Raw genomic sequence first — 16,871 nt, 5'->3', positions numbered from 1 at the left:
CTCCTCCCCCTCCCCCTCCCCCTCTTCCCTCACTCCCTCCCCCCCCACAATCCCTACAATGTGGAAACAATAAGTCCACACCAACCTGCAGAGAAACCCATCCCCCTATAACCCACCTAATCTACACATCCCTGAACACTGCGGGCAATTTAGCAAGGCCAATCAACCTAGCCTGCATACCTTTGGACTGTAGGAGGAAACCGGAGCACCAGGATGAAACCCACACAGACACTGGGAGAATGTGCAAACTCCACACAGACAGTTGCCCAAGAGTGGAATTGAACCCAGGTCCCTGGCATTGTGAGGCAGCCGTGCCACTGTGCCATCCTGTGAATGAATCAAAAAAAAAAATTAGCCCTTAACCTTCCAAATTCTGGAGAAAACATATCTAATTTGTATAATCTTTCCTTATAACTGAACTGCATGTAATGCAGTCACTTAAATATATTCATATCCTTTCTGAAGTGAGATGACCAGAACCTGAACACCATACTTGTTGCAGCCTACCTGGGGCTATCTCTCATGTTCTTGATTTCTATTTTTGTATGAAGTCTAATATTGTCTCGACTCCTGACCTATTTCGGATCTGTCTTTCCACAGGTAGGACCATCGCCTCCTGTTCCAAAGACAACCCAAGGATTAATTGGCTGGCGGTCTGCTATACCAGGTTTGAATCTGGAGCAGTACAAAGGTCCCAGAAGAGGAAAGTGGAGCTTTCTAAGTCAGATGAAATGGCCAGAAGATTGTATTGACTAACTTTGTAATTGTCAAAGCATTTTTTTATCACCTGTGTATTATCTGCTCAATGATGCTAGTGGTTTTAGCTGCAGCTCAGTCAGTACCCAAAAGGCTTGTTCTCCATTGGGTTTTGAGAGATTTCCACACGACTTTTAAAGTTTAAAAATGCAATAGCAAACCATTTTATGTGAAATATTATATTTTATTCTTTTTCTCTTCTCAAATATGTTTCTACTTCAACCACTTTCCTCCTTCAATTAACTCAGTGTTTGAAACTAAGGAAATGCCTCTCCATTCAAGGTTAGTGTCCTTGTTTTGAGGTGGTTTGTTCTGTTGACCTGAATTAATTCAAGGTCAAAACAGGATGTGGGGCACAGAGACTTTTCATAAAACCAGTGAAAGAAAAATCTTTATTTCTTCCACATTTTCTCATTTGAGTCTGTTCTTCAAGATGACAATAAATTTTTTTCTGTGATTTGAAATTGTGCTGTACAACATTCACAATATTGCAATAAGTTCTTATGGATTTGGCTATCTTTCCTCTTGAATTTTTCCTTAATCTTTGATGTTTGTGATATATACTAATCAAGATGTGGAGAAGATGGTCAATAATGCTCTCTTCCAGGGCAGCCGTCTATATATCCAAGCCACATGTGGCTAGCAACCTTTTGAACGTTCATTGGTAAAAGCTCCATTTCAGAAAATCTGAACACCAATCCATTGATCTGCTGTTCCTTAAGAATATTCATTCTAGATTTGCATAATTAAACTAAAAAAGTTTTAGAAATAAGAATAAGTTTGGAGAGACTGATTTGGTCACGCAGCATCTTTGGAGAGAGCAAGCGAGTTATCATTGAGTTCAATATGACTTATGGAGCATATTTTTAAGGGGAGAGGAGAAAACTTTATAAGGGACCTGAGGGGCAACTTTTTCATAGAGGGTGATTTGTATGTGAAATGAACTGCCAGAGAAAGTGGTAGATCTAGGTTGAGTTACAACATGAGTTGGACCAAAGGACCTGTTTCCTTGCTCTATGACTCAATAACTTGAAATAGAACTGACTGTTCAGCATTTTCTGTTTGTATTTCAAATATCTGACATCTGCACTTCTTTGATTTTGATTTCGATGTTTCAGGTTGATGACCTTTCACCAGAATGTTTTAATTGTTTTTGGAATGCTGTTAGCTTGATCTGTTTTTGTATAAAAGCTCCTGGAAAATAGCTGTTTCCAAGATTTTTCAATCAAGTTGTAATGTACAACCGAGACACCAGGTGCCAACGAAGTGACTGTGATACCAGATTGAAACTATTAGCTGTACATTCAAAGCAGCGTGGGCTCTCTTTTTAGATATCTACTCCACATGCCCCCCACCCTTCCCCAGAGAGTGGAGTTATATAGAAACAGAAAACTGGAGCAGAGGTGTGCCATTCGGCCTTCAACTTTCCTCCACCATTCGGTACAGTCATGGCTGATCATCCAACTTAATATCCTGTTCTTGCTTTCTCTCAATCTTCTTTTATCCCTTTCACCTAAGAGCTTTAGCTACATATTTCTTGAAAGTCTTCAGTATTTTGGCCTGCACAGTCTCCAGTGGTGGAGAGTTCCGCAGTTTCACCACTCTCTCTCTGGGTAAAGAAATTCCTCCTCATCTGTGACAACAACACCCCACCACCACCCTCCCCCCAGCAGTTGCTTGACTGGGAGCCATTATAGATCAGTGAAATACAGGAGTAATAGAGTTGAAATAGAGGATATAGGAAATCTGAAACAATCACAGAAAATGCTAGAAAGGTCAAAATGTTAACTTTTTCTGTCTCTTCAGATGTTGCCAGACCTGAGTTTCTCCAACTCTGTTTGAATACAGGAGCAGTGACTGAACAGGATTTGATGGAAGAGAAGATACCAGCAACAGAGTTTGGAATGACTTCAAGTTCACAGAATGTGAGGGACAAGCCAGGACTATGAAGGATTAGTTGAGTCAGGACTAAACAGATTGAAAAGAAAACACTTTCAGGACTACAGACCTCGGGAATGGGGCTGACTGAAGGAGGGTCTGCAGAGATCTCTATAGCTTGACATATTTCAATATTCATTGCTAAATGCATTGAAAGAGTGTCTTTACATGAGAAGGTTTCAGCTGGTCACATGGGTGGCAGATATGTGTAATGGTCTGCTTTATGCATGAATGACAGCTAGACCTCTTGATGGTTTACCCTGGGGGAATGGTCCAAAAGCGTTAGTTGTAGTTCATCTTGGAACAGTTGGTGAAGATTGGTTTCCTGCAACTGCACAGCTTGGATTGTTTGCGTCTTTATCACTGAGCTGAAATAGCAAGTGTGTAACTGCTCACAACTCTGTCTGATATACCTCTGACAAGTCATCATTTAAATCATAGGGGAACTCCAGAGGTTTCACAGCATCTGGCTGTCTGAAATTTATTCAATAGCTGTAAAACAAAATTCAAAGGTTTAGAGCAAAATGTTTTCATAACAACTGCAAAGTAAAGTGGGAGAAATGTCAAAAGTTTCAGGATAAGGAAAAACAGCTTTAAGGAGAAAGTTAGTGAGTCAGCCAAAGACCTCTTTATCTGTAACAGTGGGGGTGGACTGAGGGCACAGTGGATCCTGGTTTACAGTAGGTACTGGAGATTGGGTTCTGTGGAAACTGAGCACAGTGGTAACAGTGGGTGCTGACTGTAAAGAGGGCACTGAGCATACAGTGGGTGTTGGAAATACAGTGGGTGCCTTATGCACAGTGTTGAGTGTACAGGGGTCACTAAGAGTGCAAAGAGGGTACTGGGCATAGTGTGTGCTAGAAGTGCAGTTGGTTCTGAGGGCATAGTGGATGCTGAGGAAACGATGCTGTGGGCAAAGTGAATGCTGAAGGGGTGTGGGTACTAGGGATGCAGTAAGTGTACATGGTACTAAGTAGGAGCTGAAGGTATCATATTTTCCAACTGTGAACCAATCTGAGTTTCTATACCACCAAAAGGGCAATGCTATAGCAGCAGACCCTCACCTCACTGTCCTGAAATAACGGCTCAGAGGCCAGTATCTCATCCCCAAGTCACCCTTTACTTACACATGAGCAGTCCTTGGCTTTAGTACTGCCTCTTCAGAGTTGACCTCAGTGTGTCAGAATCTCTGACAGTCCCCTTTTTAACCTGTCAAGCCAGGGCTCCCTGATTGGACTAGAATAACAGCCTCAAACAGGGAACTTGCATTCTGTGAAGTCCAATTGGCTGACCTCATTACAATCACTACACATTCCTTCACAATTTGAACAATATAAGAACTGACATCCCTAAAACTCACTCATACCTGTGAAAGTTTGTGCTCCTTACCCTTTGTATTTTAGCCTGATCTGCTATAAGAAATGATCGGTTGCTTATTCAAGGCAATGGGTGATTGACCCTGTCGGACAGATAGGGTAAGGTTAACCACATAAAGTGTGCATGTTATTGTGTAGGAATTACCAAGCTAATATGTTCTTTAAAGCAGTTATAGAAAAGCAGGGAACACTGACAGAATTTTAGAGTGACATAATCCTGCTTGGAACAGGTTGTAGGGGATTGAATGCAAGGTAAAGGCAGCCCTCTGCTGGCTGGATTAGATGCCTCAGGGGAGAATGATGTACACGTTGGAGAGGGTGTAGAATACAAATTAGCTTCATCACTGACTTGTTCAGGGCAACGGATGACTTGCCCTTTCAGCTAGGGCAGGATTAACCACAAAGTGTTTGTTTATTAGTTTATGACAATAGTTCCAGAAATGAGACACTATGGTTTGAAGAGAGATTGGAGAAGTTGAGACTGTCCTCTTTGGAAAGGAGAAGGCTGAGGAGAGATTTGATAGATGTTTTCAAAATAATGAGCGGCTGGGGGAAAGTGGATAGGAAGAAACTGCATTCAATCATAAATGGATCAAACTGGTAAAAAGATCAAGAACCAGAGGGCACAGTTTTAAAGTGATTTGCAAAAGAAGCGAATATGAGGTGAGAGAAAATGGTCTCTCAAAGTGAATAGTTAATGTCTGGAATGAACTGCATGATACTGTGAGGGCAGGTTCAAGTGAGGCAATTCATGAGGACTTTGGATGATTATTTAAATTGACAGTGGGCTGTATTTTACATTTTTGGCCAAGTCTGAATTGCATCAAGGTTTTTGGCAAGTTGTTCACCATGAGGCCAAACTTACCAAGTTCGTCTCATTAACTACTTATCATGCCCCTGCAGAGTCTCTCATGGAACAGGATGGGGGAGTGGAATCACACCCCACTTTGACAGTGGGGACCTGGAGCTCATGCTGGACAGGGTGGTACATAGGCAGGACTTGCTCAACCCCCAGGATGTGTGGAGCCTTGTCTGAGGTTGCCACCCAGGTTATAGCAGTCTCAGCCATCTGAAGGAATGCCCAGCACTGTAGGAAGATCTATGTCCTTCCTCACTCTGCCAGTGTAAGTGCCACCATTTTCTCTCCAATACCCAACGTTCAGTCTTTCTCTTACTGTACCTAGCTCCCACAAAGGCTCCTGCTCTACCACTCTCATTGTTGCCTGCAACATCTTGCCTCCATTGGTCTCACCCACCCCAACCCCTGTCACCACTTACCCTGCATACCCTCTGTGCTGTGTACTCACTCGGTCAGGAAAATCCTGCACCTGCACCAATAGTAACAGCTGAGCCACCCACTTCCATCTCCCATTAGCCCTGTCTTGCTCTCTCACACTCATTCCAGGTGGGAAACAGGCCTGTAGGGTGGAAATACTGAAGACGGATTGTGGGCTGTCTGACATTCAGCTCCTTTCCCGTTGCAAGGAGATGATCCTGACTCTGACCAGACCGAGTGGCTGACTGACTGTGTCCAAGCACTAAACGACAAGGCAAGATAACAGCAATCTGGGCCTGGTATCTCTGAATGAAGGGGCAAAGCTCAAAAAAGGAAGTTAGGGATGGAATGAGCATCCAGATGGCCTCAGACTGAGTGTGTGCTGTGACAGTATGCAGAATGCTTGGAGATACAGCCTGGCCCAGTCCATGAGATGTGTGTGTGTCCCTGAGTGCACAGTACCCTTGTTGCAACATTATGTTGTCAGTTGTCAGTTTTTTTTCTTTATTCGTTCACGGGATGAGGGTGTCACTGGCTAGACAATGTTTATTGACCATCCCTCTTTGCCCAGAGGGATGAGTTAAGAGTCAACCACATTGCTATGGGTCTGGAGTCACATGTAGGCCAGACCAGGTAAGGATGGCAGTTTCCTTCCCTAAAGGATATTAGTGAACCAGATGGGTTTTTCTGACAATCGACAATGGATTTATGGATTCAATGGATTCTTAATTCCAGGTATTTATTGAATTCAAATTCCACCATCTGCCTTTGTGGGATTTGAACCCAGGTCCCCAGAACGTTATCTGGGTGTTTGCGATAATACCATTAAACCATCGCCTCCCCTTGCAGCCCAAATTGCAACATTGAAGTGCAGAAACATCCTCTTAAGTGGTTCAGAGATGTACCATGAAAGTTCTAAAAGTCTGGTATGTGTTGGATGCCAATGTCTGTTTATGTGGGATAACATGTGGTCAGTGTCCATGGAATGTGGCCTGAGTCGTCAGTGCTGTGTCCAACATGAATTCCTTTTGGAGCAAGTAGCGAACTGACTTCATCAGGTACTTGCTCTGGTTTCCAGGTCATGTTTTCTCAACATCAAATTTGTTTGATGAGTTTGCTATGATAGGAACCTGAATGTTAATGGGGTGAGTCGCACTGTTAAGAAGACTTAACAAGCAAAAAGTCCCCCTTAATTGGCAACACGCTGCTGCCTTTTGAGAAACTCCCCTCACTATGAAGAGCATAAAAGATGGCATCAAAGTGGGCCTCACCAGACTTCTCGACCAGTTCTTCCACACATCCTGCTATAGCTCGTCTCTCTCTGACCCCAATAATATCTGTTCAATATGCAAGTGTTACAGGAAAAAGACAGAGGTTTGGCACTACGTGCATAGACATAATGGGCTGAATGGCCTCCTTCTACACCACAACAATTCTGTGACTGTGATCCTGAACTCAGTTTTAATGAATGAAGCTGCAGCTGCTGGTTCTCAGGTCAGAAAGCAGAATTTTCTGATAGAATTCATTGACAATCATCATCTGACCATCTGTTTAAACATGACACATTAACTGACTCCTTTATGTAATGTTCAATGAATGTGATGAATAATAATGTGATCATTTCTAATTTAGACTGTTGCAGGATGTTGGGATATTTACAAAACTGTATACTGTAGTCTGTGAGGAGGGAAGCAGATGAACAGACTTGATCCAGGCATTAAAAGACCATAAGAAATAGGAAGAGAAGTAAATTTTCAATCCTTCAGGCCTACTCTACCATTCAATAGGATCATGGCTAATCCAACATTTCTCATCTGCTTACCTGCCCTTACCCCATAAACCTTCATTTGCTTCCTAATCAAACATCAATCTATCTCAGCCTTAAATATACGCAAGGACTCTGCCCTCCCAGCTCTCCGTGGCAATGAATTCCAAAGACTCTCAACCCTCTAAGAGAAGAAATTCCTCCTCATCTCAGTCTTACATTGGGCCCCTTAATTCTGAGACTATGTCCTCAGGTCTGAAACTCTTCCTATGAAGGGAAACATCTTCTCAGTGTTTACCCTTTCATGCCCCTGAAGAATCCTGTATATTTCAATGAGACCACCAGTCATTCTCTAAACTCCATGTGAGTAGAGTCCCAGCCTGTTCAGCCTCCTTTCATAAGACAATCCCTCCATACCAGGGATTATCCTAATGAGCCTTCTCTGAACTGCCTCCAATCAAATTATATATTTTCTTATTGTACAGTTATTGTACAAATAACTGCTCAATACTGCAGATGTGGTCGCAATAGCACCTTGTACAGTTGTAGTCAGATTTTTCTACATTGCACATCCTCATCTTGCTTGAAGTGTAAATCCACAAAGATCAAAGAAGCTGACTGAGGCTTTTGTTTATGATTTATTTTGTTGTTGAAGTCTCAATGTCAAAGGACTGGATTTGTACTGGCAGCATTTTGATATCCTGCCCTCTCCATCTGTAATTGAACAGGTAACAATGGACCTGGGCAGAGAAATGGCCTAGCAGTGGGGATGTGGTTCCGTGGCTGTTGGAACTTGGGGGTTACTCTGCACTAAGCCATTTACCAATCAACACATGGCAGCCCAGGAGAACATACACTGCACCCCTCACTCCCTCAGCCCTCACCTCTACCCCATCCGTAATCCTTCCAACCAAATCCTCCCTCTCCTTCCACTCCTCCATCCCACTCTGTACTGTCCCTCATTTTTCACTTTTCTCTCCCACTCATCCCAGTCCTTCCTCCCATTCTGCTATCCTCCTATTTCCCTGATACTCCACCACCCCCCATACTGTTCCCAAGCTCTCCTCCCATCCTTCTTTCCCCACTCTCCCATCAATCTCCCAGTTCTCCTCAATCCTATCCCTCTCCCTCCTCCCTATCTCTCCTTGCAGCGGCATCACCTTCTCTCCCACCTTCCTTCATCATCTCCCCCTCTAGCAACCCATTGCCAAGGTCTGTCCTTCCTCTGTCCCTCGCCCTTCATTCTGCCACTGCCCCCAGTCTACCTCAGCTAAGATGGGTTGGCCTGCCCACCCTCTTGAGGTTTTGTTTTGCTGGGTTTGGACTTTACATTGGCTAACAAGGAGGCATCTTGCCTGAGGGAGTCTTTGTTGTTTACTTGAGAATTGGTGCCAGTAGCCTCTTTCTGCCAACTATCACTGGGCTGTGTGGTTAATATGCCATCCTGTGCTTCACTTATACCTTTGATCGGATTGGGCTTTTGGGTTTGTTTACTGCTTTTCCTGCGCCCGGACAGCCTGGCAGTGCTGGTGGGTCGGTTTTTCTGGACTAGGCTCTTCTGCACTCTAATAGTGGCAGCTCGTGGCTCACCCGGTTTCAGCAGGTTGGCCATGTAGACCGTGCCATAAGTGCCCTTGTGCCATGTCTTCAATGTGGAGTCAAACTTTTGGTGAGCAAAGAGAGCTGACTTGTCCATGAGGGAATTGGTCTTAATGCCAGTTTTCCGTTTCATCCATTGGACTTGGAAGAGCTTGCTGATATTGCCCTGGTGTCCTGTCATATGAGCCAGACTCATCAACGTCTCAGCATTACCGTCAGGGTCTTCGGCCTCAGCTCCATGAAGCAGCAGCTGGTCAAGGCACTCAGACCTGGCCATGACAACTGCCATGTGGAGAGCAGTGCGTCCACTTGCAGTTTTGGCATTTGGATTAGCACCTGGAAACAGACAGAAACACGTGAACATGGCATCAATTTTTAAAGAAATAATAACAGAACATTTGGAAAATCCTGATCAGTTCAAGCAAAGTCAGCATAGCTTCATGAAATTGAAATCACATCTGTCAAATTTATTAGAGTTTTTCAAGGAACTCTCAACCAGAGTGGATAGAGGGGAACCAGTAGATTGTTGTGTTTGGATTTCCATAAGGCATTCGTACAAGGTGGATCTCACAAAAGGTTAAGTCAAAAGTGCCCACAGTGTTGAAGTAGCATATTGTCATGGATAGAGAATTGGTAAATGGGCAGGAAACAGTGAGTGGGATAATGGGTTATTTTTCAGGTTGGTGTCCCCTGACCAGTAGGGTTCCACAGGGATCAGTGCTAGGGCTGCAACTGTTTACTATATGACTTGGAGGAGGTGAATGTACTGTAGTCAAATTTGCAGACGACAAAAAATAAGTGGAAAGGTAGGTTGCAACAGGGAAACAAGCAGTTTACAGAGAGATATTCCACATTAAGTAAATGAGCAAAAAGTTGGCAAATAGATTATAATGTTGAAAAATATGAAGCTGTTTATTTTGGAAGGCAGAACAAATGAACACTTTTATTAAAATGGAAAATAGTTGTATTAAATCAGCAATACAAAAGGACAAACAAATAGGATGCTTAAGGGGCTTGACAGAGTAAATGGGAGAGTCTAGGACCAGAGGCCATAATCTCAGAGTAAAAGGGTACTAATTTAAGACTGAGTTAGGAGGAATTTCTTCTCAGATGGTTATGAGTCTTTGGAACTCCTTGCTAAAGACAGCCATGCAGGCAGAGTCCTTACATATACTTAAGACTGAGATAGATAGATAGATGGATTCTTGATTAGGAAGGAAATCAAGGGTTATGGGGAAAGGGCAGGAAACTGGATGCAAGCAATGTTTCACAGCCATGATCCTATCGAATGGTGGAGCAGGTGAGAGTCAAGTGGCCTACTCCAGTTCCTGTTCCTTACAGCGCAAAACGGACCCTTGGGACCAACTTATTCGGGCAAACCAGGTTTCTCAAATTAAACTAGTCCCACTTGCCTGCATTTGACGCAGATCCCTCTAAACCTTTCCTATTAACGTACTTGTCCAAATGTCTTTAAAATGTTGTAATTGTACCTGCATCTACCACTTCCTCTGACAGTTCATTCCACACGTGAACCACCTTCTGTGTCAAAAGGTTGCCCCTCAGGTTCATTTTAAATCTTTCCCCTCTCAGCTTAAACCTATGCCCTCTAGTTTTGAATTTCCCTACCCTGGGGAAAAGGCCTTGGCTATTCACCTTATCTGTACCCATCATGATTTCATAAACCTCCTACCCCTGAGAGGGAAAAAAAGAGTCCCAGCCTATCCAGCCTCTCCTAATAATTCAAATCATCCAGGTCCCAGTAACATTCTTGTAACTTTTTTCTGTACCTTTTCCAATTCAATAATATTCTTCCCATAGCAGGGTGACCAGAACAATATGCAGTATTCCGAAAGTAGCCTCATCAGCATCCTGTGTAGCTACAACATGCTCTCCCAACTCCTATTAGCTCTGGCTAATGAAGGCAAGCATACCAAACACCACCTCACCACCCTGTCTACCCGTGACGCCACTTTAAGGAACAATGTACCTGAACCCCTATGTCTCTCTCTGTTCAACAACACTCCTGAGTGCCCTACTATTAACTCTGTAAGTCCTGGTTTGTATTACCAAAACGCAACACCTCGCCATCAACAAACTTCATCTGCCACTCCTCAGCCTACACCTTGTTATCTCAGATTCTCCAGCAACGTTCCTACTATCTCTGAAAATCTGTCCACTAGTTCAGCCTCAGCTGTTCTACTAGTTATGTCTTCAAAAAACTCTGGTAGGTTTGCTCAACCATCACTTACCTTTCATAAAGAAATGCTGACTTTTAATACCATTGGTGTTTTTTTTAAAAGTGTTCTTTCCTATTTCTTATGGTCCTACAGAAGAGCATGTGAAAAGAGTAATACATGAATCACAGGAGCTCTTAAACATAGGGTTATGTGAACACAGGGGACCCATGAACATAGAGGCACATACAAATCAGGCCATGTGAATGGAATAGCATGTGAACATAAGGGCTCATGCACATAGGAAGACATGTACATTAGGAGCATGTTATATAGAAAACGTGAACGTTAGGAGCATGTGTACATTAGGAGCATGCCACAAGAGTGCGAAACAGCAGCATGTGAACATAGGAACACATGAACAGAGCAGCATGTGAACCGAGGAGCATATGCACATAGGAACACATGATCATAGCACATGTACATTAGAAGCATATGAAAAGAGCAACACATGAACAGAGCAGCACATATGCATTAGGAACACACGTACATTAGGAGCATGTGAACACAGGAGCTCATGAAAAAGCAGCATGTTTATACTGGGAGCACATGAACAAAGCAGCAAATAAACATGTGTACACAGAAACGTGAACATAGGAGCACATCAGCAGAGTGGCGCGTGAAGCCAAGGGCACGTGTTCATAGGGGCATGTGTGATGTCGCGGAGAGAGCCGTCAGACAAAAGGCAGATAGGGAGATAGGGGTGGGGAGGGAAATATATCCTTCATTATGGGGTCAGATTGCAGGTGGTGGAAGTGGCGGAGAATGATATGTTGAATCTGCTCCCAAGATGAGGTGTTCCACTCCCGAACATCCCAGATGTCCTCGTATTTCAAGGACCACAACTTCCCCCTTTCAGTGGTCAACCGCATCTCTTGCATTTCCCGCACCTCTGCCCTCACATCCCCTTGCCGCAACCAAAACAAAGACAGAACCCCCCTGTCCTCACATATCACCCCACTAACCTCTGTATTCAACGTATCATTTTCCGCCACTTCTGCCACCTGCAATCTGACCCCACTATGAAGGATATATTTCCCTCCCCACCCTTATCTGCATTCCGTAGGGACAGCTCTCTCCGCGACTCCCTCGTCCACTCCACACTCCCCAACACCCCCGGCACTTTTCCCAGCAATCGCAGGAAATGCTACACCTGCCCCTACACCTTCCCCCTCACCTCCTTTCCAGGCCCCAAAACAACCTTCCACATCACCTGCACATCCGCTAATGTGGTCTATTGCATCTGCTGCTCCCGATGTGGCCTCCTCTACATCATTGAGACCAAGCGGAGGCTCGGAAACCGCTTTGTAGAGTACCAACGCTTTGTTCGCGGCAAACAACAACACCTTTCAGTCGCGAACCACTTCAACTCCCTCTCCCACTCACTGGACGACATGTCCATCCTGGGCCTCATCTAGTGTCACAACGATGCCACCTGGAAACTGGAGGAACAGCATCTCATATTCCGCCTTGGGAGCCTACAACCCAATGGTCTCAATGTGGACTTTACTATCTTCAAAATCTCCCCACCCCCGGCCTCATCCCATTACCAACCCTCCCTCTCATCCCCGCCTCCTTGACCGGTCCGTCTTCTCTCCCACCTATCTGCTCCTCCCACCTCACTGACCAATTCCCACCACTGCCTACCTGCACTCACCTATTACCATCCCATCTAACTTCCCCAGCCCACCCCTCCCCTCTCTGTTTATTTCAGAGCCCCCCTCCCCCGTTTCTGAAGAGGGGTCCCGACCCGAAAAGTCAGCTTTCCTGCTCCTCTGATGCTGCCTGACCTGCTGTCTTCCTCCAGCTCCACACTGTGTTATCCAAGTTCGTCCAACCTCTCTTCATGGCTAATGCACACCTATCGAGACAACATGCTGGTAAACCCCTTACGCACTGTCTCCAAAGCTTCCATATCCTTCCTGTAGTGTGACAACCAGAAGTGCACATGACACACCAAATGTGGCCTAAATAAAGCTGCAACATAACTTGCCAACCTTTATAGTCAATGCCCCAACCAATGAAGGCGAGCATGCCATACATCTTGTTTACCTACATTATCCACTTGTGTTGCCACTTTCAAGGAACTATGGACTTGTACCACAAGATCCCTCTGTATATCTGCGCTCGCAAGGATCCTGCCACTTTTCTCTGGCATTTGTCCTTCCAAAATGCCCCCCCGGGACACCCTGGTCCATTCATGAGCACATGAAGAGAGGGGCATGTGAATAGAGGGGTATTTGAGCATAGAACATGTAAACAGAGCAGTACATATACATAGGAGCATATGAATGTAAGGGGCATGTAAACATGAGCACATTAACATAATGAACACATGAAGAAATAGGAGGATATGAACATAGGGGTACCTGACAATCATGGAACATGTGCACAGGAACATGTGAATTCAGGAGCATGTAAACATAGAAGTACCCATACATGTGTACATATCATGTGAACAAAGCGTAATGTGCACATGTACATACGGGCATGTGAACACATGAATGCCCAAGTAGAGCAATGTGGAACATAGGAACACATGAATGGAGCAGTGAGTGAACAGAGCAGTGAGTCAACAGAGCAGTGAGTGAACAAAGCAGTGAGTAAACAGCAGTGAATGAACAGAGCAGTGAGTAAACAGAGCAGTGAGTGAACAGAGCAGTGAGTGAACAGAGCAGTGAGTGAACAGAGCAGAATGTGCAGATAAGGATCTGAATGTAGCAGCATTGGACCAGTCCCTTTGAGCTTTCTCTGTCAGTTCAGTGAGATTGCGGCTAGTCCACCTTTTCTTTTTATTCCTTACTAATTTAATGCAACCAAAACCTATCAATCTCAGTAGAAAGAAGAACAGCAGCAAACACAGAGAATCCCAGACCCAAGATTGATACAAGAAAAGTTGCATTTGAAAGGACTGTAGGTGATACTGAGGTGATTTGAAGATCACCATTCAGTCACCTGGGAGAGATTGCAGGTTCAGTACAATTACGTTGGTGGCTATTTAACAATTTCAAAAATATGCTTAAAAAGATATTTGTGTGAGGATTTGGGTCCTGGAATTTTAGAAAAATATTCTCTTATGAGATATGGGTGTCACTGGCAATACCTGTATTGCTAGGACCATTTCAGAGGGCAGTTCAGTATTGAATTGACCACGGTAAAAAAAATTGCCCCATAATGCCCACGGATGTGCAGGCTAGGTATTTTAGCAGTGGTAAAAGCCCCATGTGGGATTACAGGGATAGGGTGGGTCTGGATGGGATGCTCTTTGAAGGGTAATGCAGATTCAATGGGCTGAATGGCCTCTTTCTGCACTGCAGGAAATCTATGATAGGGATGTTGTCCTTACCATTGATCAGAAGAAAATTGACGGTGTTCACGTGGCCCCTGTGAGCAGCAATAAAGAGTGCAACAAAAGCACGTTCTGCAATCCAGGCCTCCTTTTGTCTGGCGTTCAGTTGCCTCAAATATGGAGTGGAGTACTTAGTGTCAGTGGTCACTCCGAGTGATATTAACTGCAAGTCAATGAAAACCATCAACAAAATCAAAGCTCACTCACTTGCTTCTTTGTATTCGCTTTTGAGATATAGCTGCCATTGGTAAGGCCAGGATTAAGTTCCCTCCCCCATGAACCTTGAGAAGTTGATTGTGGGCTTTCTCATAACATTGCAATCCATTGGTGTAGGCACCCAGAGGGCTGTTAGAAGAGTGACAATGAAGGAATGGTCACATTAGTCCAAATTGGGGGAGCAAGAGGGGATTTTAGAGATTATGGCATTCCCATACACTGATGCCCTTTAAAGTTGTGGGTTGACGTTTACTGTAGAGTCACACAGACACATAGAGACCCTTCAGCTCATTAGGTCTGCACTGACCTTTCCACTGACACTAATCTCACTTGCCAATACTTGGCCCATAGACATATTCAAGATTCCTCCCACTCTCTAGGTGAAAAATATCTTCTCTACATTCTAACAAGTTTAAACTGACATTGGAGGGAGTGCTGTGCCACTGGATGGCTGTGTTTCAGATGAGATATTAATCCAGGTCTCTATTAGCATATAAAAGATCCCATGGCACTGTTTGGAAGAAGAGTCAGGGAGACTGACTAATGACTCGGGCAATATTTATTCCTTACCCAATATCACTTCAGTAGATGGTTCTGCTCATTACCACTTTGCTATTTGTGGGATCAAGCTACGTGAGAAATGACTGCTGAGTTTTCTATGTCATAACAGTGATTAGACTTCAACGGTACTTAATCAGTTGTGAAGAGCTTTGGGATGCCTTGATTTTGTGGAAGACACTCTATAAATGCAAGGTCTTCCCTCCAGATGTTGCAAAATTTAGTCTCAGGAGTTTCCCTCTTCTCTATCACATCACACAGTCATCAGCTTTGTAAGCACAATGAGATTTTTAAAATTATTTATTCTTTTCTGGGGTGTGCATTTCACTGGCAAGGCCAGCATTTGTTGACAATCCCTAATTGCCCCTTTGTCTAAGTGGCTCCCTAGGCTGACATGTGCCACACACCAGAAAAAGAGTTGACTCCTAACTGCTCTCTGGGTAACTAGGGATGGGCAATAAATGCTGGCCTAGCGATGCCCTCATTCTGTGAGTGAATAAAAAGAACTCTGACCCTCTGCTGGCACAAAGTCCCTGTGAGAGAGGATGGGAGAAAACAAAGAGAGAAGGTGACAAACAATATTCCTGGTGTTGTCGCCACAATGGCAGACCCCCACAGGACACAGGACACAAAGACAGGGACAGGTAGTGTTGAGGAAGCAGGAAGGCTGCAGAAGAGCAGGCTAGGAGACCAAGCAATGAAGTGACAGATGGAATATAATGTGGGAGAATGTGAGGTTGTGTGCTTTGGTAGGAAGAATAGGGGTGGAGACTATTTTCCAAATGGGGCAAGTCTTCAGAAACCTGTAGAAAAAAGGGACTTGGGAGTTCTAGTTCAAGATTCTGTTAAGGTTAATGTGCAGTTCACACGGTGATTAGAACAGCAAATATGAGCATTTGTTTCAAGAGGGCTATGATATGTAGGAATGTACTACGGAGGCTGTGTAAGCTCTCAACAGACCGCATTTGGAATATTGAGAGCAGTTTTGGCCCTGTATCTAAGAAAGGATATACTGGTGTTGGAGGGGGTCCAAGAGGGCTTACAAAAGTGGTCCCTGGGGTGAAGGGCTTGTCATATGAGGAGCAATTGAGGACTCAGGGTCTATACTCAATGGATTTTAGAAGGATGAGGGGGATCTGATTGAAATTTACAGAATACTGAGAGGCCTGGACAGAGCAGATGTCCCACTAATAGGAGAGACTAGGACTCGAGGGCACAGCCTTAGAGTGAAGGGACAACCTATTAGAAACTGAGGTGAGGAGGAGTTTCTTTAGCCAGAGGATGGTGAATCTGTGGAACACATTGCCACAGAGGGCTGTGGATCCCAAATCATTGAGTGTATTTAAAGACAGAGATAGATAGGTTATTTACCAGTAAGGAGATCAAGGTTTATAGGGAGAAGGCAGGAGAAATACATCAGCCATGATTGAATGGTGAAGCAGACTCAATGGACCGAATGGCCTAATTCTGCTCCAATATCTTATGTTCTTATGTCAGAAACTGAGGGTAGAGATACCGAGAGGGCAGGCAGAGAGAGGGCAGACAGAGAGGGCAGAAACCGAGAGGGTAGACAGAGAGAGGGAAGACACCGAGAGAGGGCAGACACTGAGAAGACAGACAGAGAAAGGGCAGACACCGAGAGGGTAGACAGAGAGCGAGGGCAGACAGAGAGAGAGCAGACAGAGAGAGAGGGCAGACAGGGAGAGAGGGCAGAAACCAAGAGGGCAGACAGAGAGAGGGCAGACACCGAGAGAGGACAGACACCGAGAGAGGGCAGACACCGAGAGAGGGCAGACACCGAGAG

At 44.5% G+C, this 16,871-nt stretch overlaps 2 protein-coding genes across 2 annotated transcripts in view; one reads left to right on the top strand and one right to left on the bottom strand.

Annotated features, from left to right (window-relative positions):
• The window catches only part of LOC109935850 (uncharacterized protein C20orf85-like), a 22,786-nt gene extending 21,566 nt beyond the window's left edge, over positions 1-1,220 (top strand). The window contains exon 5 of the mRNA XM_048608198.1: positions 601-1,220. Coding sequence (XP_048464155.1) covers positions 601-756 — 156 coding nt within the window. The 3' untranslated portion in view covers positions 757-1,220. The remainder of the gene's footprint in view (positions 1-600) is intronic.
• A 6,996-nt stretch (positions 1,221-8,216) lies between these two features.
• Positions 8,217-16,871, bottom strand: part of LOC109935852 (ankyrin repeat domain-containing protein 60) — an 11,864-nt gene continuing 3,209 nt past the window's right edge. Inside the window, exons 3-4 of the mRNA XM_020534485.2 lie at positions 14,291-14,456; positions 8,217-9,046 (exon numbers count right to left, since the gene is read on the bottom strand). Of these exons, the coding sequence (XP_020390074.1) occupies positions 8,382-9,046; positions 14,291-14,456 (831 nt within the window). The 3' untranslated portion in view covers positions 8,217-8,381. The remainder of the gene's footprint in view (positions 9,047-14,290; positions 14,457-16,871) is intronic.

Source organism: Rhincodon typus, chromosome 19 (genome assembly GCF_021869965.1).
Source record: "Rhincodon typus isolate 14 chromosome 19, sRhiTyp1.1, whole genome shotgun sequence".
In the NCBI taxonomy this organism is placed as follows: Eukaryota; Metazoa; Chordata; class Chondrichthyes; order Orectolobiformes; family Rhincodontidae; genus Rhincodon; species Rhincodon typus.
The sequence above is the reverse complement of the archived record's forward strand: the minus strand, read 5'-3'. Positions and strand labels throughout refer to the sequence as shown.